Source organism: Lepidothrix coronata, unplaced genomic scaffold (genome assembly GCF_001604755.1).
Source record: "Lepidothrix coronata isolate B3197 unplaced genomic scaffold, Lepidothrix_coronata-1.0 Scaffold194, whole genome shotgun sequence".
Classification (NCBI taxonomy): Eukaryota; Metazoa; Chordata; class Aves; order Passeriformes; family Pipridae; genus Lepidothrix; species Lepidothrix coronata.
The window spans coordinates 306,186-332,382 of NW_016690374.1; the positions used below are offsets into that span (position 1 = coordinate 306,186).

Genomic DNA, 26,197 nt, shown 5'->3' on the forward strand with positions numbered 1-26,197 from the left:
CCATTTCTGAGATGTTCTTCACTCCTGTGGACAAATTTGTGAATGGGGTTCTAGCAGGAGAAATCTCAGCTTTGGTTATTGAGTTCCAAACTTACTGCTTTGTGGAAGAACAAGACTTGCCTCTCTTAGGAAAAAGACTGTGGGGTCCATTCTCAGATACTGGAATTTGTAGCAAGTACTGAAGTGAAACATTATAATCCCTCATGGCTGCCTTAGGATATGAAATATTTTGATATGCATCTTCACTGATCAGACCCTTCCTGGGACAGAGGCTAAGAGTGAGAGGAAAACTCCACATTTGCTGGTCTTTTATTTTCTTTTTCTTAATATGTTTCTCCAAGAAGCACATAAAACCTTGAACTTTGTTTTCTAAATTAGTTTTAAAAATTTGTAAGTTTAAAAAGACTACTCGTATTTTTCTAGCTCATGAAACAAAACCAAGCATAATGTCTACATGCATAAATTTAGCAAAGATAAAAGAAAATCTCTTTTTAAACATTATGGTCTTCTCCTTTTCCTCTCTAGACACTAATAGTGAGCATATGAGCCTTATCATACATGAAGGCATCTAGTTATATTCTTATGCTTTTCAAAAGCGTTTGGTTCATGTTATTGAATAATCTGTTCTGATTCATGCAGAAGATTCTACTGTCTGAAGGAATCAGTGCCCTAAGCCTTGCAAAATGGGTGAAACTTTGACATACTTCTGGTAGCTGTTTCCTAGCTTGAATTTCCATGTCATTCAACGTGAATTGTAGTAAGAGTTAATAGTTCCTCAGTTGAACTAGGAATGTTAGAAGCATTTGTATTATTACCAGAAGTGGTTTACAAATGTTTTTCATTTTAGAAACAAATAGAAAACCCCCCGAACTCTCCAGGATGTCACGGTAGACTGATCTCCGCTTATCATAAATCTCTGTTAAAAGTCTAAATCATAAGTCTAAGCTTGAGTGCTTAGAAAAAAAGTGTTGTTCTAGTACTGTACTTTTTGTTTCTTCATAAGTATTGAGAAGTAAATTAATTTTGGATGATGAAGACTGCATTTGTCCTGTGTAACCCATGTACTAGGTAATTAGTGCCATTTTTTTCAGATTTGGCATAACTGGAGTGCTGCTAATAAGGCTGAACCATAGCACAGTATAAACTGGGGTATTTCTTGGCAGCAAGCATCTCCACAGCCAACTTCTGGTAATGTTTGCATACATTTAGTATGTGATGGAAAATGGGTTCAAGATCTCCATTGATAGGTGGAGGCATAATTTGTGATGTTCAGTGAACAGATATTTTACCCACAAATCTCCTATTGTCAGATGTGTCATCAGTCCATTAGCGTGAGAAACAGGACTAAAAATAACAGGATAGGGCTGCTAAATAGTGAGCCTTGTTAAAATAGTGACAGCAAACCAGCCCTTCTTTCATTCCACATGAAAAGTGTTTTGTAGCTTATCCTCTCTGTGGGCTCAACCTAGCAAAGAACAAATTTATTTTAAGAGATCGATATTATATCTGTGATTGTCTTCTGATATTGGTATGTTCACAGCAAAGGGCATTCTTGTCAGTAAATGGTTTTAAAATACCATTTTGACTAAAACATTCCACATGAAAAGGAAAAAAAGGCATATCTTAATTTGCCAGGTAAAATTAGTTTTAATTTGTAATATTGCTCCTGATAAAGCATGTTTGCTTGTGATAATTTCATGCCCATATTTTAATTTTTTTTTTTCCACTGGGGAGAACCCCAAACCATTTTTGATCACTAAAATTGCGCCTGTCTCTCAGAGGGAAGTAAAATAGAAAGTTCTGTGATTTTTAGCATTTCTCCATTTGAAAGAATGCAGATCTGGTATGGTTCAACGTACACTGATAATTTTTAAAACTGTGAAACTGGTTTTGTTTTACACTAGTGTGAAAATATCTGATTGTTCTTAGGCAGTATAACATGCTGACAGAAGTTCTGGACACATAGCACCAGTGAAGGTACACTTGGTACTGTGCTGTGGAAAAAGCCCCTTTTTGGAATGTGGTTTTGCACAGTTTTGTTAGGAATTTTGTTTTGTGGCAGAACTCAGAAGACACATGTAACTAAACTAAAAGTGTGCATCCTACGTTTTGACACAATTCTTCTTATTAAACTAGATGCTTACTTTAAATATTATTCCCTCAAACAAAACCCATCAAAAGTTAAGGGGTCTACTTTCTTGCATGATACCCCTGTAGAATTTATTTTTTTTCTAGACATAGAAATAGGTTTTTATACACATTTTTTATAATACCTGATTACTTACAGTACAAAAGTTAATGCAGTTCGTTACCAGTAAGTAAATTACGTGCAGCTGAACATGCTGTTACTTACTCTGACGGTTGGGTTAGAAAGGGATCAAGAAGGATAATGTAGGGTTTAAGAAAGACAAATAAAATGTAAGTTGCTGAGTTAAAGCGTTTTTACTACTACTTGGATTGGGTGGTGTCACAAAAGGAAGCACTTCAGAAATCTTTGAACGCTCTTCTGCATGACCAGACTGACAAAGAATTGAACCTGCTTGTTTAAATATTTTTGCTTACGTCTGTTTTTTCTGTACTAGAACATTTGCAGAATTTTGTAAATTAAGTTATGCCAAAATATGTGGTGAGAGCTGAAATGAGTGCAGTAAAATGGCTTCACAGTGTGCTCATTTTTTACATGCATCTCTTACAAACATGTTTAATATGACGATGCCTTGTGCTGTCTAATGCTTTTGTTCTCAGTGTGATGAGAAAACGTAGATTCATGCAGAGCTAACATATCTGTATTCTGTGATGCGTATTTGGCTATTTAGAAAAATAGGATATAGATTTCAATGAGCTATCTTTAGCTATGGTAAGGCCTTTTTAAAAGCTGCCAGGAAAATTTTTTAGAAAATTATTTCCTATTTTGCATAAATTTTAACACCTGTTAATTGCGGTCGCTTTTTTCCCTTCTCGCTGTGTCGCATTAGACACCCTGGTTATCAAAGTGATCGTATCGCTATGGTATGTCTCATAATTATGATCAAACTGTTATCTAACATTCCTGGAGCATTCTTTTTTTCAATACTTAATACCTTTTATTCCTTGGCCTCATGCATGAATTATGCTGTGTATGTGAAGAGGCTTAAAGTTTGTTTCCATTACATTCTTTCTGAATGGATCCTGTTGTATCTAGGATTTTTTTAAAGCCAAGTAGGAATGTTATTGTTGACCTTGACACCAGATAACTGGGCAGACATTATATAGCTATGTTTGAATCCTCACAAAATGTGATGCTAAAGCCAACAGAATCCTGGCGCGAGACTCTCCTGGACAGCAGAGTTATGGAGCTTTTCTTTACAGTAAGTTTCTTTCTTCAACTTTCATAGTCCAGACCGCAGGGAAAGCAGCTCCTTCCTGTTCTAAAACTGTATTGTTGGACTCTTCCTTTTGCATCAGGTAGGACTGATTCTGTTAAATTCAGCTTGCTTATCAAAGCAGACAGAAGGATTGTCTTTTTCCTGGGTTTGAATATATATTTTGCCTATTAATTGTTTTAAATTGATAACCATTAGCTAAAGAAAAAGGTATTATAGTTATCTAAACTTTTTTACATTTAATACTTTTGGACGTATTCTCATCAGACAAAACCAAGCCTGATGAGTAGTAGTAGAGTATATCTTTCAGATAAGTGTAAGGGCTATCAGAAAAGATCAGATGAGCAGTTTGTGTTTGCAGATCTTAAAGCATTTACTCAAGGGAACAGCTGAAAATAAATAATGTAGTTGTAGTTTTCTACCCAGTTTCAGCATACAGAATTCTCTACCTCTTTCCTCAGCACAAAGTAAATCCAAACAAGTTAAAATAGAAAATAAGCTAGAGGGATGAGGAAGAAGTAGTGTTGAGAGAGGGGAACTCAATTTCCTTAACTTAAAAACCCTACAGTTTTAAAAATGGATAAAACTAGGATTGTTTTCTTTTGGCAACTGTTGGGAGAAGTTTGTAGTTATTGCTCAGCAAGGACTTAACTGCAGCAGCAACATATATTGACTTATAAATTCATTTACTATGCGATTTAACTTACATTACATCTCTTGGGACCTGAGAATTCAGCATTCTCATGCTTTTTTCATTTTTGCAAGCAGAGAAATGATGTGCTCAAAACTTGGACAAAGTTGTCATTAGACAATGTGAATTTAACTCTCTAGTGCTGCTTGACAGTACGTTTGGATATATGTCCTTACTTTATAGGATTTTTTGATAATTTTTTTTTAAAACTTGCAATAAAAGTAAAAATTTATCTGTTCACGTAGTTTTGAAAAGGTGAAAAAAATCACTGGCAGAACTCTTAGCAGCTACACACAATCTGAACAGCTGTCTAGACTATCCAGACAGTTGCTACTGTCAGCTGTGAACCTCCACATGCAAATAACTTTTTGGCTTACATGTGAACCCTTCCTCATTTAATAGTATGAACTTGTCAGAGTTAGGTATCCATTTCCTTGATTGGCTTACAGTTACTTATTTGTGATAAGAAAAAAAATTTTGAATAATATACAGATTTGTTTTAGTACATTTGCGTGTTACTTAATAGTAACCAAAGCTTGCCTGTGCTTCAGTGAACACTAGCCAGGGCAGTATGCTGTCTGTTTTGGTTTTAGATTCCTGATTTGCAGTGGTTGAGCCTTGCAGTAGTAGCTTGCTGTTTGAAGTAACATAAGTGACTGGTATTAATTTTTAATCACTTATCTGATCTGAGAAATTTTAATAACCTTGCAAAAATTGGCTGGGCTGCCGTGTTAAAGTGAGTGCCTCCAGTTCTAATCTCAGCCTCGTGTGGGTTGTATATTAGGAAGGGTATTTCTGTTGCAGGGTTTGTTTCTCCTGCTAGTTTGATCTTTCAGGGATTAACTTTGCAGCTAATCCAACTAGTTATGAGTTGGGTGAACTTGCAACTATAACACCACAGAGAAATGGTTAGTGTTTTAACTATACTTTTATATATAATATTGCTGAAATAATTTAACTAAATTTTGCTTCTGGCTGAAAAAACTACTGTATATTTATTTATCCAGTAAATCTTACGTGAAAAAATAGGAGGCATGAGCCTAAGAAAATTCTTTAAATCCATACTTGATGATTCAGATAAGTATGTGAGAATATGTTTGTTGAAATAGTAAGATTTTAATCTAGAAAGTCTCAACAACAGAAGTAATGACATAACAGTTTGCAGAAATACAGGAAGATTACTGTTGGTCTTGTATAACATGAGGGTGTTGCCAAGGAAGTGATGCATTCATTTTTGTATATGTCTTCAGTGTTTACCTCTGCTAAAGAAGCATCTATATAATCTTGATTGAACTCGTTGACTAACTTTAGCAAGACTCTATAGCCTAGGCATAGTTAGCATAATAGAGATGACTGTCATTATTGCTGTTTTTAGAAAGAGCAGCATGTCTGACTGGCTGGCATCTGTTTCCCTCTTTAAGACATAACATTCAGTAGACAGTTCAATTTTCAACATGTAGGTGAGCCTTAACTAAATGTTAGTTTCAGTGAGCTAACTCACAGCTTACGATTTTGTGAGCTGAGTCACTATCTTGACATTTGCCATGGTTTAGGGAGTTATAGAAACCCTTGCATTTCAGACTGAATGGAAGTTATAGTAAGCTTTTTTTGGTGTGTGCTCTTTTGGATTGAGAGCCATGTGACTGTTTTAAGAACACCCTGTTTTCATGTATTATTAACTACCTCACTTCCTGAAAGGTACATCGAAAAATCAGAGAAGATACAGATATGGCCCAAGATTCATTACAGTGCCTGGCACAGCTGGCGTCTTTGCACGGGCCAGTCTTTCCTGATGAAGGTTCACAAGTTGATTACCTGGCACACTTCATTGAGGGATTACTGAATACTATCAATGGGTATGTATGCCTGCTATCTAAATTTAGATGGCATCTTTTTATCTTCGGTTTGGGGTGTAGCATATCTGTGAGGAGAAGTGGTATGGCTTGCTTATTTCTGGGTATAATTTGTATGTACTGTTGAAAGAAAAGGCAATTTAAATTAGGTGGTCCTTACATAATATGAAGTAGATTTATTGATTGAAAGTCTATCAACAAAACCTATTCCCTTTTAACATTTTTTTTTTAATGGCAAAAACCTGCTGTTTCTATCTACAGAATTGAAATAGAAGACTCTGAAGCAGTGGGAATTTCCAGTATTATCAGCAACCTGATAACTGTATTTCCTCGCAATATTTTAACGGCCATTCCAAATGAACTTTTCTCTTCATTTGTAAACTGCCTCGCACACCTCACCTGTTCCTTTGGAAGAAGTGCTGCCTTGGAAGAAGTGGTAAGTAGCTGCAAATAGGAGGTAATCTTTTTTGTTTCTCTCTAATTGTGATAAGCACAAGCGACAGGAGAATTTGGCTGTTGTGTTAATAACTGTTGTGAATTCAGTGGTTTTGTCCTAGATTTCTGAAATCCTTTCTGAGAGAGTTTTCTTTTTATTTCACGCAATGTAATGAACAAAATTACACACTTTGTTCATCTTTCAGATTTTGTTTTGATTTAAAATACTTGTCTTAAATTTTTAATTTTAAAAAGAATGGATTAATTTAAAAATATCGAAGTCTTAGCTATTGCTGACTTGCTGTTGTAGGACTTCTCTGAAAACTGTTGTAGGTAGTAAACAAGCTACAGTCCCAAAAGCTTAAAATGACTATGTGAACATATGGGCAGACTGCAAATTAACTGCTGTCAAGAGTTCTGTTTCAGAGTTTCTGTTTTAAGTGAATGTAGCCATTAAGATCTGTTGTTAACTCCAGATTTCTAAGCTGTTCAGATCATACCTTCATCACTGACACAGTTCAAATGGTAATTGTGTGTACAAATCTAGCACAGGAACTAAGAGGATTTTCTTCTCTTCTTTCAAATTTTGGTTGTAACGCTAAAGACCAATGGGGAAGTCCAAGTTTTCTGCTTCTAAAAATTGCATTAAAAATAAAAACCCCTAAGGAGACCTAGTTCAAGGGGAAAAAAAACCATAAAAATTAAGGTGAATAATCTTGCTCTTCAGCTATTTATATGCAGTAGATGTAGATATGAGATTATCAAGATACTAACCAGTATTTCCCTATTAACATGAGAAAGTATGATATTTTTTTTCTCGTTTCGTATAATGACTAAGGTTAATTACCTGAGTTTGAAAATAGTTATAGAAGTATTTAGTTACAAAGTTGATGGACATGTTTTGTTACTAGAGAACACAGGTGTGTTAATTAGCATTCATTGCAGGGCATTAAATCATCTCTTCAGTGCAAGGTTAAAATGTATTACATTTGGCCCGGTGCTCACTTAAACTTTAAAGTTTTTTCATATCTTAATCAAAAAATTGGTGATTAAATTCAGAGTCTGAAATACAGCTACTTTCCAGACTTTATTGGTCAAATTTTGCTCTGTTTTTGGAATTTTCTAGTAGAACATTGAACATGTGTTCTAGTGCTCACCGATACATTTAGGAATGCTCCTGAAGCCCTTATAGAAAAGATTTAGTAAAAACCACAGGCAGCTGTCATTTAAATTCAAGGGACTAAAGGGATGTTGTTTCCTCAGTTAGCCTCTTGTTACTTGAGGACTAGAATAAGCAATCATATTTAATGAAAACAGTGCTCAACATAATCCCATTCAAAACACTTAATTTCTCAGCAAAATCTTACAATAGCATGTACGCTATCTGATAAAAAGTTTATTTTGGAAATGACTAGCTAGTTATGCCTAGTAAACTGTGGCTGCTACACATACTTAATCCCATACGTTTTGCTGAAGAAACTTCTGTAAGTAATAAATGTTCTCAGATTAAGCAGCATCAAACCAAGAGAATGCAAGAGGGTTTTTTTTGTTATTGTTGTTTGGGGGAATTTTCTCACTGTCCTTCAATCTTTAAATCATCCTGTGAAAAGAGGAACATTACACTTTCACCCCTCCTGTTCTGTTACTGCTCTTATAGGTGTCTCAACTTCATGTTGTTTCTCTGATTTTCAGAATGATACAGAATTCTGTAGTGATGTGCCTTCCAAAAAACAATGCTTATATCTTAACAGTGCATGAGCAATAAGGCGTGCTACCAAGACTTTCAAGTTACTGCTAACTTAGTCCTGATGGTGTAATGTGTGCTGTGCCTATAGAAGTACTATTTTGCATCCCTGGAAATGATCTTTTGGCTTAGGAATGTCCCAGCCATGATTAATGTGTTCCCCAAGCTTCTTGCTTAGAATGTGTGTAGTGATACCTTCTGTGAGCTCATGTGCTGTCTGCAATTAAGAGCTTTTTGATATATAAAATACCATGTGTGTTGGGCTCAGTAGAGTTCTCAGAGCTTTTCAGAAATACGAAGTGCAGCAGAAGGCAGGCAGGCAGGCATACTCCTTAAGCTTTGCTGCTTAAAAAAGCTGTGTTCCTCATATTTCTGCCACTTTGTGTGCCAGCAGAATGTATCATGTGAACACAGCAGAAAGCCCATGAGGGACAAGGAATCTATTTTGCTCAAGATCTGCTATGAAAACTGTCAAAACGTGGAGGCACTGGATCAAAATATGCAAACCACTTCAAAGCAGCTAATAGTGATTTTCAACCAAGGGGGGAAACCCACAATCAAAATATCATGTTCAAACTGTTTCACATTAACCTGCCGCTTAGGGTTGGAGAGATTGACTGAAGGAAGTTTGAACATTTGCCTGAACAGCTATGCTAATGGAGGGAGAGCAGTAAGCTTCAGCAATGCTGGTTTATGGTGCAAGTTGGACCAGTAATCTCTTCCTTTAATGTCACTAGGTCTGAGAGAAAATACTTGTCCACAGCTATGCTCCACCTTGCTTAACACCTAATGCTTTTGCAAAAGTAGAAATCAAATAGTCCATCCGAAATAGTGAAGAGTTTAAACAGGATGTTGGATGAAAAGTCAAATTATATTTGACTTTAAGAAACTATATCAAAGGCTTCTTTTTCTCAAACTGAATCTCAGTGCATTGTTCTGTTTCATGATATTTTTTAAGTATCATGTGATGGCAGAGATCATTCCGAATTTGGTCTTCTCTGCTGTGCTTCCAATGCTTTCTAGCTTATTGCTGCTTGACAATTTTTTGTAGTGTTTGTTCTTCAAAGGGTCAGCAAACTGTGAAGGAAGAAGGACCAAATTTCTTCTTGTTTCCTGTAGTAGAGGAATTAAGCATTTTTGCTTTAACTTTGTTGGTTTTATCTTGCCTTTCTTGAAGATCTGAGTTCTGATCCATCAGAATGATTAAGCTCTCCAGTCTACAGCACAACACTTTATCTGTAGGACATCTTCCGTAGCTCAGCTGTAGGTAATCTGAAATAAGGATTGGGATTTTTAATAAGGTTTCTTTGGGACCGAATTGGTTCAATATGGATAAAATCTTTCTACTATTGGGCATGTACTTTATAGAGGCATATTAGTCCTAGATTGCTTATGAGAATATCTTAGAGTTAAAATAATTTTTCTTCATGACATTATCTTCTTTATTACCTTTTCAAATAAATGAATTGGATGTATTTTGAGGGTATTTTGTTGTTCATAAAGACGTGTGTTTATTTGCTTATGCTCTTGATTCTTACAAATTATGAAAAGTTGTATGTAGGTTAATAGATGTATGTATATTACATACATATAAAAATATTTTAGGATTAAATGACTGTCTGTAAATTCATGTGACCTTTAGCCAAGTTTTAAAAAAGTTATGTTGTCCTTCCCAAATTTGTGACTTATGTCAGTGTTGAATGCAATTTTGCCTCTCTCCTTGTCATCTTCAGCTTTTGGTTTTGCAATTGCATCAGTGTGTCCCATATTTTAACTTATGCAAATATGACCACTTTGCAGTTACAAAATGATGCGGTGAAGCTATCTTGAAACACTTCCAGTGTGATATCTGTTCTTCCTCTTAATCAGCCAATGTTTTCTTTTCCTTGCCTGTTCATTCAACCATGTTTGTAACTTCACTGAAAGTCAGGAATTCTTGTGTCTGGAGTATGATTAAGGCCTTAATGTCTCTTCATTTCATCAATGAACCATTTTACTAAGCTCTGCTATCTGAAAGTAACTTCTGTGAGCCATCCTGTTGGTTCAAAATTGAGAAGACTTCTTAGAGGGAGTTTAGCGTCTTAGCAGCATGTTTATCTGTACAACCACACTGGAGTTATTGGAGGTTGGATATATTTACAAAAGTTCAATTTTTACATCAAGACAAAAAGTTGATAGTTATATTAAAAATATTTTTAAAATAAATGACCTCTTTGCTGTTTGGGTTTTTTAGTCTGCCTGTAACCCAGGACTTTGTATTTCAGATAAGTTGTTTCCTTCTGCAGCTTAAGTACTACGTAGAAGCACATATGAATAATTAGAAACATGAAGCATCAGTTGAAATACACCAAGTAATTGGAGGTGCAGGCATTTCCACTGTTTTTTGGTTTGCTTATAGAATGAGAAGTTGTGATTATTCATCAAAACTGGCTACCTGTAGTAAGGTTTCTTGAACACATGGCAATCTTGCAGTAATTTCCTGTGGAACAGAGAATCATTGTCTTTTCTGTCTCTTTCTTTCAGTAGTAGTGGAATACATATAAATCTATATGCAACATCAGATGAAGAGAAACAGCTAAACACACTGATAGTTTTTTAAAAGCCTAGCAAGCACGAAAGCTGCACTGACCTTTTTGATGCATTGCTTCAATCTTGGCTATCCTTAGATGGGTTTTGTGACTTATTTCTTTTTGTTTCAACAGGAGAAGAACATCTGTTTAATAATGAATATAAGCACGTTCCTGTGGTTTAGTTTAGGAATAAGATTTTTCATTTGTTTCTTTCATCTCTTACAGCTTGACAAAGATGACATGGTGTATATGGAGGCATATGATAAGTTGCTGGAATCTTGGCTTACTTTAGTACAAGATGACAAACATTTCCATAAAGGTTTCTTTACCCAACATGCTGTTCAAGTCTTTAATTCCTACATTCAGTGCCATCTAGCTGCTCCTGATGGCACAAGGAATTTGGTAAGCCCTCATTTTAGTAGATTTTGATGATGACATATAGTAGCTAGCCCATGTCTTTTGGTGTGTATATATTATGTAACTCAAGGCAGCGAGTGTAGAATTGCTATTTGTGGCTTTGGAAATGAAAAAATTGACGAATTTGTTACTCAGTTGTCATTTCCCAGTCTGTTTCTAACATTCTGAAGAGGAAATAAAGAAATGCAAAGTTGGAAATCACTTAAAAAAATTAGAAAAAAGTAAACCTGTAACTCGGATCAATGTGTGTCTTGCTTTCTTCCCACAGATACAGTGACTAAACTTTTGACCATCCTTCTCTGGATGGCCTTAGAGACCTGATCAAAATTCTCAGTGAAGAAATTGAAAGCCTATTTTATGAATGTTAGCTCCCATACATTACCTTCAAAGTATAATGCATAAATATCTGAAAAAAATGTGGGCTGACTATGCTCAGGATAGAAGAAACTTGGAATATCATGTGGTCCTTTAGGATAACTTGAATTCCCGGTTGAATTTTTGAACAGGTGACTGTTCTAAAGAAAGCCTAAAAGTACATCAAGTATCTCTGTAGCCATGGAGAAAGAAAGCAGATTAGTATATTTGCAAGTAGTCTGGATCTTTCTAGAATAGATTCTTATGCCGAAAGTTGGGTGTAGATGTTAGATGAATTAATTATTGCATAGATTCAATTCAGTAACTGTATAAAATCTCTCTTTAGTTTGATGCTGTGCAAAGATCTCCGAGATACCTCATTCTGAAAAGCACTGTATAAAACTTAATTCTGCTATCTCAATATGTAACAGATGGTAATAACAGTGCCAAAACCAAGAGAAATATTTCGCAAGAGAACTTTGAATTCATATCAGGCGGTCTTGACATAACTTGTATACACAGGTTAATTCATGTCATTCTGTGAGATAAGTCATTTATCCCATGGGTAACCTTTTAAAAGCCACAGCTGGCATTTTAGAATGCTTCTTGTTCGATATCAAAGCAGTAACAGGAACTTTCAATCCCTACTTTGAGAGCAGAGGCTCACCCTTCAGTAAACAGCTGCAACTTTGAAGTTGCCAAAAGAGAATGATTTGCTGGGTTACATAAAGAAAAGATGGGTTATAAGCACTTGGTATAAGAAGTTGTGTGTGGATTCAGTTTTCCAGGACCTGTAGAAATAAAGCAAACTGATAGCTTTCTCTCTTATATTTTACTGTGTTACTTGCATAAATTTTATGAGTATTCAAGAGATTTTGAAAACTTTTAATACTGATACTTAGTTTCTACATATCATGGTTCATCTCTTCAAGGAGTAAGATCTGATTATTATTTAAATAGTATTATTTAATAATGCAACCAAGATAAACTGTGAGAAATTGAACAGTGCAACTTTGCATCAGCAAAAAATAAAACTGAGGTGATGATGATTATTAGTCTTCTGTTTTCCTGAGGTTATAGCATTTACTTTTTAAAGTACTTTTTTATTTTTAAATAGTACTTTTTAAACTACTATTTCCTTTCAAACAGTAGGTTATGGAAAATCTTTAATAAAAGAGATGATTTTCATTTCATCTTGAAAAATAGTACCTATTACATGATTTAAGTAAGATCTCAGACAACTGACAACAGTATCTTCGACTAATGAATAGGAAAAAGCATGGAAGTTCCAGTATTTAAAATGGTTCTTGGTTTGCTATATACGTGATTTGAAATACAAATGTACTTCAACAATCTTTTGATCATTGGTTTTGGAGACCATCTCTGTGAGCCAGACTAATTCAGTACCTTATATCACACTTCTAGCAGTGGATGCACAACAGAGCTGATTTATAAAATGTAAAGAAGCTGCTTTGCTATTGACCAACTTGTGTTTATACTATTAATAACAAGCATCAATTTTCATAAGTCCTATTCTTGAGTCTTTTCACAGTGAATCTTTTTACTTGAGAGCACTATTGGAAACAGTAGCAAATAGACAAATTAACTGTGTGACATTTTGCTAATGAGTTTGTGAAATGCTGATTTTAAAATAATACGAACCCATATTGACTCTGTTTAACTCTTCAGTGTTTAGTACAAATTTGTTGTTCATCCATGCAAAACACCTTGAAAGAAAGAGCCAAAATAATGCAGAAAACTGATGATGGTAAATTTAACAAGTATGACTCTTAACTGGTTGCTTCTAATTTTGTTGAAATAACCAAAGACTGCCAATGGTGTGGCCTCTCGGGAAGAAGAAGAAATAAGTGAGCTGCAGGAAGATGACAGAGACCAGTTCTGTGACCAGTTGGCCAGTGTAGGCATGCTGGGGAGAATTGCTGCAGAACACTGTATACCTCTTCTTACAAGGTAAGTACAAAAAAATTAGTCATGAATGCAAATCAGTAAAGCCATCACATATGAAAAGCCTGACTTGGCCGAAACAATTTAAAAGCAATGAAGTTATTTTATTGTTATTTGTCCACAGTTTGTTAGAAGACCGAGTGACAAGGCTCCATGGTCAGTTGCAAAGACATCAGCAGCAGTTACTTGCCTCACCAGCATCAGGTTCAATTGACAATAAAGTGCTTGATGATCTGTATGAGGATATTCATTGGCTTATTTTAGTCACAGGTTAGTGAACAGCTTTAAATAGTACTAATTCTGGTAGTCTTGTTGCAGCTGGGACATCTTAAAAAAAAAAAAAAGAAACCCTGTATATCAACTACTCTTAAGTGACTATACCTTTTATCCTTTATGATAATTTCATCTTACATGCATCTTACTTGCAAAGTCTTTGCTTTACTTTCATCTGCCTGAATAACATGAATGTTTATCTTTAAAAGATTGATGAAATCTTTACATGAGGTAGTGTCCTTTGGAAATGCCCACAACTAATTTTGTTATAGATTTCAGCTGTGTTATCAGTCAACCTATTCAAGAAATTAGTCTGTTCATGGTACCAGTGGTATTGTCTGGAGGCACATGACTTTATAAGGGAACCAGTGTGAGATCAGGATAATGGTAGTACTCAGTGGTGGCCAAGAATCAAGTAAGTTCTAGAATTTCTCAGTGCTGATGATCCATGTCCTGCCATTTTGTTATATTTCAGGGAAGTTGAATTTCAGTTTTAATTTTTAGATGAAAATATTTTACTTATGTTTGCAAAACGTAATAACTATGTCTTTGTTAGGAGAAATATATCATATACTATACATTTTGTAGGATTATATTATAATATGTATTTTGTGGGATTTTTTTTTATATCTGATGTTTTAATCACTCTCAGATGTTGACATGAATGTATTTATAATTTTGTAATACTGTGGAATGGAGTTTATATTGGTAGCTCACAGATAGCTATGGGATCAGACATTGAAAACTCAACTAAAGCTGGAATTAATACTATCTGGATACCAGAGTATTGTATAGAATCCCATGCTTCACCTGATCTGCAGTTGCTGTGCAAGAAAAACTGTATTATAGGATATATATTTGATGTCTTAAAACCTCTGACAGATTTGAAATGTTAGGAAAACAGAAGTCCCAAGTGAAATGGACTCAGTGGGAAAGCTGTAAAATCAAGGCTTTTTTTATCACGTAACAAGAAAAAAATTACATCAAAATGTTGGTTTGGGGTGTCCCTTTCCCAGATAGTTGAATTGACTGTAGCACTTTTACATGAAGCAAAACTTACCTCTTTTTAAATTGTTTTTTAAATTGGTGGTTTCTTCTTGTCGCTTTAGGTTTTTGTCTGCTGAAATGCTTTAAGGATTCTAAAGTTAATGCCTTTGTATTTAAGCAATGTTAGTCAGGTTGTACAAACATTTGATTCTGGTATGATGTTTGCAGTTAAGGCAATGGATTCTCTAGTCAGAAAGCTGTAAGTTAACCTAGGGTAGAAGGTTGTGATCACTCTTTCTTTTTTAATGTAAGGCTACCTCTTGGCTAATGATACTCAGGGAGAGACTCCGCTAATACCTCCAGAAGTAATGGAATATTCCATTAAACATTCAGCTGAGGTTGACATCAATACAACACTTCAGATTCTGGGATCTCCAGGAGAAAAGGCCTCTTCCATCCCAGGGTACAACAGAACTGATTCTGTAATTAGGTAAGGATGCATCTTGTGCTGTTAAGTTTGTTAAATGCTTTTTAAGAGAAGAAATGAGAATGTGAGTGGACTTCTGTGAATGCGAAAAGTAAAGAAGCAATACTGAAAAACTGAGCATTGAAAAAGAAATGTCGTTTTTAACTACTATTAAAGTAAGGGCAAATAATTTAGAGGAATGGTTTTATAACAGTCATATTAAGGTAATGCTGTAAAAGAGCATTAAGAAAAGATGGAAAGGATGAAGTGGTTTTTTTGTTTGGTTGATTGGGGTTTTTTCTAGGATAAGGAAAGGTAGGGTAAATATAGATGATATTTCAAGTCAAGGTGATCCAGGGAAGGACTGAAAAGAAAAATGAGAGTAAGGCATCAAAACAGATAACACTGAGTCAAGATGAGAACGCTGAAGTGACTAGATGGACCTAATACCTAATAGTCTTAACAGAGGACATGAGCCAAAATCTTGGAAATAAATAGAGATTTTTTTTTTTTATATCTCTACTGAAAATTCCTCTTTGATCTATCTATTACAGAAACTCCCTAAAATTATTTAAGTAAAAAAAGTTGATAATATATACTCTAAAATTCATGCAGCACATGTGCATCTTAAGCTAATGCTTTCCAGAGCATCAGTGAGCTTGTCTGCTGTGAATATGAGTTACTGCCCAAGCTTGGCAGTAGCAGAAGAATTGATCCTTGGAGCAGGAGGAATTTTTGTCAGTTATGTACACATATCACTGTTAGCCTATGAAAGAAGCAGGAGAGATTTCCCTTCCATTTTACAAGAAGGCTGATGCCCACAAAGAACTCCTTAATTTGAATCCGCACACTTCAGAAGATTTCGTTCAACTCTTAATTGACATAGAATATTCTTCACCCAAGATTAGTTGTTGTCTATTTAAAAGTCTTCTTCTGGGAAGAAGCTAGAAAAAATGAATCTTCATTAGCAATGATGTATGTGCCTAATGTTTAGAACCTTGAATACTGCTCACTGATACTGTTGGCTGCTTCAAAAAGTGGTCACTGAACAGGATTTCTTGATGCAGTGTTTCAGTGGTGATGGAAATAAAGTTAGGTATAAATAAGGAGAGATTTGAGGATCTCTGTCAACAGGTCTGAAATATCTTCAAGATACAGGCCACTCTCAACTCCTAAATTTCTTGTGCACTATCACATTCTTATACAACTTAATTGACATACTAAAAAAACTAATATTTAATGTCATTTTATAGGCTGAATTTATTAACGTGATCACCTGATGTTCTGCTATTTCAGACTGTTTTTCTGCAGCAATAAACGAGAGACAAATAAGTAGTCACTTTTGTATTTGTTTTTTAGTATGCGTCACACTGTGAAAGCTACATAATTAGAACTGATTTGGTCAGTAAACTTTCTTGTGCAAGGATGGGAGAAGCAGCTTTTCAAAAAAGCTTTTCAAGCGCTCCAAGTAGTAGTCCATTTGTCACAATGCTTGTGAGGATTCTTTGTTGGAGTAATTTTGATGTCAAAGTTCACCTTTTAAAGCACAATTATGATTTTTTGGAGGATATTTGCCAGTCTATCCTGTCTCTCTCCCTCCCTCTCTCCTTGCATTCAACAAACAATAAATTCAGGTGCTTTTTACCTGATTAGAGTTGAACTACTTTGTGTTATCCTGATCTCCTGTTGTATTTGGTGAAAAATGGAAGAGTTTGTTAGTTGCTTTCCTTCTCCAAAAACCAGTCTCAGCATCCTCATTGTATTTTAAATCCGCAGGTTGTTATCTGCTATTTTAAGAGTGTCAGAAGTAGAATCTAGAGCAATAAGGGCAAATCTCACACACCTCCTGAGCCCCCAGATGGGCAAAGATATTGTGTGGTTCCTCAAGCGCTGGGCAAAGACTTACCTCCTAGTAGATGAAAAGTTGTATGATCAGGTAAGGATGTAACTTTTATGAATTAATTGGTGAGTATTAGCAATAATATTATCCTGTGAATGCAGATGTCAGTGTAACTATTTAACAGTGCAATGCTAAAGCATTTTTAGTGTTAAATATGTTGTGGTTTATTTTGGAATTCGAAATTTGATGGTTTCTTCCATTTGTTAATTAGAAATATATAAGTTGTGAGGGGACTCTTCTTGCGCATTTTGCTGCAAATTTGAGAATTTATTTTTTTTTGGTAGCCATCACCATAGCAGAATAACAATGCTCTCAGGCCACACAGTGGGTGAAACTCACTGACTGCAGTAATTTTATAGGCTACTTCTGACTGTCCATCTTACATTTCATCTCTAATACAGGGGTTGCCCTTGATGGATGATTTAATGAGTAACCTGATGATGATTGAGATATTTAACACCATCACAAAGTAGTATACATTAGCTAATGTCATGCTACTTTCTCTCCTGTCCTCGTTCTCATTGAATATACCATGATTTCAAGGGTACATTCTTTGTAAAGGGCAACCTCTTATCATGTTTGGACAGCACTAATCATGATTAGAATTTGATCCTGATTTTGCTTATCGAACTAACTGTAATCCAGCTGGCTCACAGAGGCCACTTGTCTTGAGGAGGTCCTATTGGCTCTAACTTTTCAAGAAGGAAGCCGCCTCCTCCTCCTCCCCTTTATTTCCACTGTTCAAGCAACTAAGAATACTAATGCTTCAGGAGGCCCCTCCTTAACAAAAATAGGTATACCATAGACTTGAAGATATTTGGATTAGTACTGTTTAGCTTTTACATAGAGCACAGCTAAGAATTTGTAAAGGTGCCAGCTGGGGAAGAATTGGAGAGCATGTTAGGATACATGTGAAAAATGATGTGAAGAAACAAAACAAAGTATCTAGGAAATGCACACGTTTAGTTTGTGTTGACATATGGAAGTGATTGAAACCTCTATTTAAACCTTATGCTCAGTCATGTATATATCATGAGTTTTAAAGTTAGAAGTGCTAGTGGTTGTGCTGACAGAAAGCCCCTGCACAATTATTAAAGAAGTCTTTGGATTTCACTCTTGAGAAACTTTTTTTTAAAGACAGGAGAACAGGCAATTTCAAGGAACCATATTTTAATGTGCCAGGACCATAGTGTGACATCTTTCCTAAAAGATGTGTAGATTAAAGGAACGATCTGCAGAAAGCAGATGCAGAAAAATTCAGTTGAAAATAGATTTTTAAAAGATTTGATCTAGATCAAGAGCTAGATTTATTTCTAATAATTTTAACTGCTGAATTTTGAGGAATTTTGTCTTAAATTCATGAAAACTCTTCCAGGAGGTGATTTTGGGATCTTTCTTTTGATTATTAAAGCTTTTGAACTTTCTTTGGCCTTAAAAGCTAGAGATACTCAAACCGGGTTTTGTAATGAGGTAGAAACTTTTTTTTTGTTTTAAGTGTTGTGCTTAAAATTGCAAAATAAATTTGGCAAAGACTTTTCTATTACAGGTATTCTTTGCCTTTGTCTATGTAACATTTGTGTAATTTAAGTAGGAAGGAAGTGACAGCCTGAAAAGAATTTGCTGACAATGATTACCATACACTTTGGGCTTCTGGCTTCTGTAAAACTCACTCATTTTAATGCTTTTCTTATAGATAAGTCTGCCATTTAGTACAGCATTTGGTGCTGATACAGAGGGTTCCCAGTGGATTGTGGGTTACCTTTTAGAAAAAGTGATCAGTAACCTGGCAGTGTGGAGTTCAGAGCAGGACCTTGCAAATGATACTGTACAACTGCTAGTAACATTAGTGGAAAGGAGAGAGCGGTAAGTTGCTATACCTCTGGAAGTCAAAAAATTTCTTTTGCTTCCTTTAAAGTTTTTTGGCCAAAGTAATCCAGATACAGGGCACTTCATATTTATGTTTCTGTAAGTCAAATTACTTTAGTAACATACTATAACTGAGAAAAACCCCAACAAACTTGTCTAACAAAGTGAGGAGTGAGACCTGTATTTGACAAAACATCACCAAATTTTTATTATTGTTTAGACATGTACTTTACTTACCTTACCTTTGTGCCTCACTCTTAAAGTGAGAAAGGAAAATTCTCCTGGTCTCCCCTCCTATTGCAAGGATTTTTGTGTTGTTAATTTTTGTTGATTAAGAGTTCAGATATTGGCTAAGCCGGTATAAAATGTGTTTTTTAAACATATAAATTTTTTTTTTTAAATCCAGGATTTCATGGATTCAGACAAATTACAGAAAGTTTTTTTTGGTATTGCATACTGTGAAGCAGGAAATTCATGAATGTTTTAATTCTCTGAAATTACATGCAATCATACATTCACAGTCTGATGAAAGACTGTTCTGAAGCTTGAGGATTTTAAATGCTTGAGGAATTTTCTTTTAAAAAAAATTTAAAACCCACAGGAGCCAGTTTTGGAATAAACTGCTTATTTTATTATGACATAATGAGACTAAGCTTTTAATCCATGCAATATGTCCATTAACTCTGTGTGTGTATATGTGCATAAAACTAAAGCACTTCCCTGCTTTTCTCCCATATGAATTGATCTATTTTCAGAGTATATGCTTCAGAAATCTTAGAGCTGCGGCATTAGTAAGATGAAAATCAAAAGGCAATTTAGCCTTAGAATAAAGGAATTTTTTTCAAAAAACCTAACAAACTTCTGACAACTGCTAGCAACCCGATGTGCTCTATTCATATAATTTTGTGAAATCCTTATTTAAATTGTTTTTCCCTCTTTTAGGGCAAACTTAGTCATTCAGTGTGAAAACTGGTGGAATTTAGCTAAACAGTTTGCAAGGCGAAGCCCTCCTCTTCACTATTTGTCCAGTTCTGTGCAGAGAACACTAATGAAAGCTTTAGTTTTAGGAGGTTTTGCTCATATGGATACAGAAACAAAGCAACAATACTGGACAGAGGTAAGCTGTTTTGATGCTTTTATTACCTCCATCTTAGCAAGCAGTACAACAAGTTAGTTTAGGGAATTTTATGGTGGCACAAAGTCGACTGATACAGCATATTTTTATTTTTAATATCTCACTAATTTTAAAACTTATTTTCTTTTTGAAGGTCAGTAGTCATATGTCTTGTATCTAAATTGTATCTAAAACATCTCCACCTAAACAGAAACCTCTAATAATTAACTTGAAGCTTTGCAAAGCAAATGGGATAACAATATGCTTAAATGAGATTATTATAAAAGATACAATAATTTTCCTTGAACTGCACCATTTCTTCTTCTATTTTAATTTGTTGGTGTTATGAATCATTTAGTTATTCACTTAATGATAATGACAGTAAGTAAAAAGCTAACGTGGAACATAACGAAGAGCCGTGACCAGCTCTTTGTGCCCTGGCTCCATTGAAGCTCTGATATTTACTACCAGAAAGGTTGGTGCAAGAAAGTAGCTGAAATGTGATCAGGAAGCACCAGAGGAGTTTGTAAAGCATTGACCTTCTGAGAAAACCAGGCCTTTATTAGCAGAGATATGAAATTAGTGATTTAAGGTACGACTATAATGCACTGGAAGTAATTAGAAAAAAACAATTATTTTTATGGAAGTTTTTAAATTGTTTCTAAACACAGCTGATGACAAAAGTGATTGCGCTATTTAGAATCATAATATGGCAACAATAACTGTGAACGTTAATCCTAATGCTTTCATTGTTAGCAATTTTTCCCCCTAATACTGCATTTGGAAGAGAACCAAGTAGTGTGAACCAGAGAAGGTCACTGTCATTGGTTTAAACACTACAAAATAACCTAAAATACTTATGGAGGTGCCATTTTGGAACCTGTGGGCAAGTAATGATGGATAATGAGAAGCACTAATCAGTACCACTTCAGCTTATGTTAATGTGGCAGACAATAGCATAACTGAGCCATTGGAAACTGGAAGTGATTGATTCTTGTACTGCCATGCCAAAAGCAACTCATGAGCTTGCCAAATTACTTGAACCTTACATCTCATATGGTAGTATGCATATCTTAATGCTTCTTTTCTAAAAAATTTCAAGGTTCTTCAGCCACTTCAGCAGCGATTCTTGAATGTGATAAACCAAGAAAACTTTCAGCAGATCTGTCAGGAGGAAGAAGTGAAACAGGAAATCACTGCTACATTAGAAGCACTCTGTGGCATTGCTGAGGCTACCCAGATTGATAACGTAGCAATTCTCTTCAATTTCCTAATGGACTTCCTTAATAATTGCATTGGATTAATGGAAGTATACAAAAACACACCAGAGACTGTTAATCTCATAATAGAAGTCTTTGTTGAAGTTGCACATAAACAAATTTGCTATCTTGGAGAGGTAAATACAGCCAGAAGGGGAAGAAGGAGGGAGAAGAGTGTTTGTGTGTGTGTGTGTTGTTTGTGTGTGTGTGTGTGTGTGTGTGCATACAGTGCTATTCCTTAAACAAAATAAGGTGTGGTGATTTTTGTATAGAGAAAGAAAGAATATGTGTTCACATCTGTTAAGGAATTCCTTTGTTTTAAAACATACGCTTGCAAAGATTAAAAGCAGGATATTTAGACTGTTCGTATACCAATAAATTTAAGCACAATTTATCACTAGTGTAACTCTATGCATAGGTGGCAGAAGAGGACAATGCTGAGTACTTTTTTCTAACTGCATCAAACTTTTCGAAAGTCTGGTCTAGGAGAATTGCAGCACTGTGACAAATGTATATCAAAGAGACAGTGCTTTGGTCCTAGACAAGGCATTAATAGTAATACCAAGAAGTTAACAGTTAAAATAAATTTTGAGTCAGTGCAGTACGCTTACATCTTTGCACCATTGGCTAATTTTGCTATTGCATCTAGAAGAGTTCCAACCTATTCCAAACTGGATATGCACAGTGTAGTGTGGCTTGAAACTTCTGTAGCTGAAGTGTGTCCCCAAGGGATTTTGTTGGTAATCTAGTTTGTGAGAGTGGTGAGATGTGTCATCCTGTCCTAAGCCACTCATCTGGTTTTTTTGTTAAGATTGAGAAATCGATGAAAGTAATGTTCTGCTGTTTCAATCAATAGTGTTCTGACTGTTTAAGGTGGCTGCTTCCTTGATGATTTTGTGTGCAATTGTTACAAAAAGTGGTCATATATTGAAATTAAAATCTTGAAGAATTGTCTACCAAGTAATGCCATCTTAAAACAAAGTGTGTCACTTTTAGCATATGGAAGTTTTCTTACTATGTAACATTGTTTTATAGGCCAAAGCCATGAACTTGTATGAGGCCTGCCTAACTCTGCTCCAGGTGTATTCTAAGAATAATTTAGGTCGACAACGGATAGATGTTACAGCAGAAGAAGACCAGTACCAGGATCTCCTTCTTATTATGGAGCTTCTCACTAATCTTCTATCAAAAGAATTCATAGATTTCAGTGATACAGGTATTAAGGAACTGGTAATTGCTAAACCACAACTTGTGTTCTAAACTGAAAGAACCATTGTGGGAAATGTGTTCAATCCACGTAAAGTGAAAACTGAAGTTTAGGCTTGACTAGATCAGGATATGGAAATTACTATTTAATGTGCCAGTAGCAAAGGAAGGACTTTCCCTAGTATTCTGGCATCTGAAAATGTTATTGCTCTTATAAAATAAATAGGGCATATATGAAACAGCTTGAAATTTGAATGTTGCAAGTCTGAACATGTAGTAGCAGCAGTTTTATAACTAAAAGCCCATAGCGAAGTTGGAGTAGTAAATTAGTGCAAGAGGGCAGGTGGATTGTCTTCTTAGTATAGGATTCAACTTTTGTGAACTGTTGAGATCATTAAAATTCCATCATGTTTGAGGGTCTTCTGTTTCCTCTTTCACAGAAGGTGTTTTATGGTTTGTGGCTGTAATTAAGGGTGCCTTTTTGTATCACAACCTGTTACTTTTTTACGTGTATTTGCCACTTAAAATTGCAGTTCTCCTGAATATCATCTGCCAGTTCTAACTTAGCTGTTGTGCATCGCTTCTGAATAAGTGAAACCACATTTGCATAGTTCAGATCTCACTGTATCCTATACATCTTGTACAGAAAAGAACATAGGCAGATTCAGTTTGATACCAGGCATGTTTTGATGTTGTTCATTGCTTTTCTGAGGTACATCTTAAAAGAGAGAACCTTGTGCTCCAAAATTCAGTGCTATTTCGTTCTATTTTTTCACCCTGCATGCACAACACAAATACAGAACTAGATTTAGACTTTGTCCGTTGAATGGACAACCCAGCGCTATGTAACGTATTCTCTTTGAGATCTGGATGTTAATTGTGTGGAAAACACTGTAAAATACTTACCACAAAACTAAGTAATGTGAATAAAACCTAAATGTAATACCCAGAGATCAAATGTTTTGCAAGTTGTCTGCATACTGCTGCTGACTCAATGCAGGAAGGTCACTGCCAGCTGATGGGAAACGTAGGTCTTGCCTGTAACTGGAGAAAACTTGGCAACATCCAAACTACAGAATTTTCTGTATTAACTCTCCTATTCTTTTTCTCCTTCTGTTTATAAAAGATATTAAAACATATGTAAATATAATATATGTACACACATATATTGTATAAAAATGCAGTAATACAAATTAATAATTTGTATTAACTGTCTGTGTGAAGGCACGAAGCAGCTATCACTAGAAACAAATGCAATGTTCTGTAATGGGAGGGAGCCCTCAGAGTATCTGAAGCGTTCTAGTTTAGCATGCCATCTGGTACAAGTGATTATGAAATGCTTAGTCCTAGTGAATAAATATAGAGTGATGTGACAGCTTCCACTCACTAAGTTTCTATTTTAATACAGTGCCTCATGTTTTTGTTCAGAGAGAGGGGAATAGTCCTATTTTTAAAAATGTCTTTACTATAAAGAAATAGGACTCTTCCTTCAATATGTTTAATCCTCCTTTTACACAAAATAGTTTTTGTCTTTTCTGTAGACGAAGTATTTAGAGGACATGAGCCTGGGCAAGCTACAAATAGATCTGTATCAGCAGCAGATGTTGTCTTATATGGGGTTAATCTAGTTCTGCCTCTAATGTCCCAAGATCTGCTGAAGGTAAGTATGTTTTTACACAGAGCTGCTAGAATATGAAAGCTTTATAGTAATGAGTTCCCAGAATTCATTCCTATATGCATTCTACCTCCATAAGTTGAGGCTTTATAAATGTAAATAACTGTTACATAGTTCTAGATATTGTTTGAAAATATTATAAGCTGAGAAGATGTATATTTGAAGGTTCTAAACAAAACTTTTGTCTTCTAAAAGCGAGTGAGCAGATCCACAGCCAAACCTGAGATGTGGCTCACGGAATCCTTTTTGTGATAGTGTCAGAAATGTGATGGGAAGCATAAACAGTGATATTAATTAAAAGTAACTCTTTATTTTTACAATACAAATGGCTTTCATATTGTCAACATCAGCAGCTTGTTAGTAGAACAGTAAACAATGGGACGACAGCATTTTATGGGGTGCACTTTGTTAATATTTTACTTTGAATGAGGGGAAGACTTCTGTGCATCCCAGTTGTCCCCTCCTTACATGCCTTCTCATCCAGTACACTTGCTGAGCGAGAGGGCTGTGTCCATTTTAGATGAAACAAGTCAAAGGATGTACCCTGGAAGCCCCTCTATTGTGCTCCAAATGCTCACAAGGGTTTTACCCCACAGAACTACATTTGTTAATGTCTGAAGTAAAACTCTTAGAATTTGTGTAGAGCAGATACCAGACCCTCACCATCAACTGTTTAGCTTTAACAATCTTTTTTTATTGTACCGCAGTGTTTGCTAATAAAGTTGTAGCCATTCTAATGACTGAAGTTGCTTCCTAAAATTGTCTTTTCTTCTTCAGTGCAGAGCATCAGTCCTGTCTCTTTGTACAGTTGAACACTATGCCAGAATAATTATATGATTAAATCTAAAAATACCATGTTTTTCTTTTGACAGTTTCCATCCCTGTGTAATCAATATTACAAATTAATCACTTTCATCTGTGAAATATTCCCTGAGAAAATTCCACAACTTCCAGAAGACCTCTTTAAGAGCCTAATGTACTCGCTGGAGTTAGGGATGTCATCGTATCCTTTATAGAATTTGGGAGTGTTTTAAAAAATCTAAGTTGCTATAAGCAACTGTAAGAACGTGTTAAAAAATCTCATTTTTTAATTTTTTTTGTTTTTCCTTTTCTATCAGTATCTGTATCTATAATTGTATATTGATAACTGACTCTTACTCTGCTCTCTGGGGATTGACAGTTTCACTGTAGTGTCTATTAGAGATTCTCGTATTAGCTGAATTGCCTCTGACTTGTGCTTGGGGGCAGCCTTTAAGTAGTTTAGCATGTAAGTTTTTTCTGGCAGCCATTCCTGCCTGCTCCATTACTTCATTTCATAGTGTGTAACTTCATAAGCCTTCAGCTGGTATCCCAAAGCCATTCCTGAATTAGTTTCTCAGCTGGTAATGTAAAACATTGCTGCTGTTCTACTGGGCTGGCTCCAGAGCATTTCCTGTCAGGGTGCCAATGGGCTCTCCCTCTCATAATGAGAGTACCATTTTCTCTAATCTGTGGCACGTGTCAGAAACAGATGAGCTTGACCATAAGGGACTCTTTCTGAAAATGTTATGTCAGAGAGGGTTATGTTACCTTAGGGCCTGTAGCTAATAAAAGAAGGCAATGAAGTTGAATTCTTCTTCCTCCTCTTTTTCTAGTTGTTTGTTTGTTTGGGTTTCTTTTTATTTAATTTTTTTTTATCGACAGCTTTATAGTGAAAAGAAACCTTGGAACATACAAGCATTTAAAACATTTTCTATTTCTGTCACACCTGGGTAATTTTTTCACAATCTAATTGAAATCTGGCTTTGATTCTTTAATGCCCATTATCAGAATGAGCTCAGAGGTTTGCCAGCTCTGTCTGGAGGCTGTAACACCATTAGCAGAACAGTGTGCAAAAGCACAAGAAACAGATTCAACTCTTTTTCTAGCAACAAGGCACTTTCTTAAGGTAAGGCATCTGTGTTTCCTGTTACTTTGGTTTTTTGAATCCAGAGGCCAGACAGTGATGAAATCCAGATTAATCAGGATCACACATATAGTAAGAAACAGCCTATTACTTAAAAAAAAAAAAAAAAAGGCAG

The 26,197-nt window shown here is 35.4% G+C and overlaps 1 protein-coding gene across 3 annotated transcripts in view; it reads left to right on the top strand.

Annotated features, from left to right (window-relative positions):
- XPO4 (exportin 4) overlaps positions 1–26,197 on the top strand; it is an 82,100-nt gene that overhangs the window by 43,227 nt on the left and 12,676 nt on the right. For all 3 annotated transcript variants that reach the window (XM_017831664.1, XM_017831666.1, XM_017831665.1), the window contains exons 7-21: positions 3,235–3,347; positions 5,752–5,909; positions 6,168–6,342; positions 10,881–11,057; positions 13,255–13,397; positions 13,516–13,661; positions 14,964–15,141; positions 16,894–17,053; positions 18,711–18,880; positions 19,826–20,000; positions 21,100–21,393; positions 22,292–22,472; positions 24,004–24,122; positions 25,010–25,140; positions 25,947–26,064. In XM_017831664.1, coding sequence (XP_017687153.1) covers positions 3,235–3,347; positions 5,752–5,909; positions 6,168–6,342; positions 10,881–11,057; positions 13,255–13,397; positions 13,516–13,661; positions 14,964–15,141; positions 16,894–17,053; positions 18,711–18,880; positions 19,826–20,000; positions 21,100–21,393; positions 22,292–22,472; positions 24,004–24,122; positions 25,010–25,140; positions 25,947–26,064 — 2,438 coding nt within the window. The remainder of the gene's footprint in view (positions 1–3,234; positions 3,348–5,751; positions 5,910–6,167; positions 6,343–10,880; positions 11,058–13,254; positions 13,398–13,515; positions 13,662–14,963; positions 15,142–16,893; positions 17,054–18,710; positions 18,881–19,825; positions 20,001–21,099; positions 21,394–22,291; positions 22,473–24,003; positions 24,123–25,009; positions 25,141–25,946; positions 26,065–26,197) is intronic.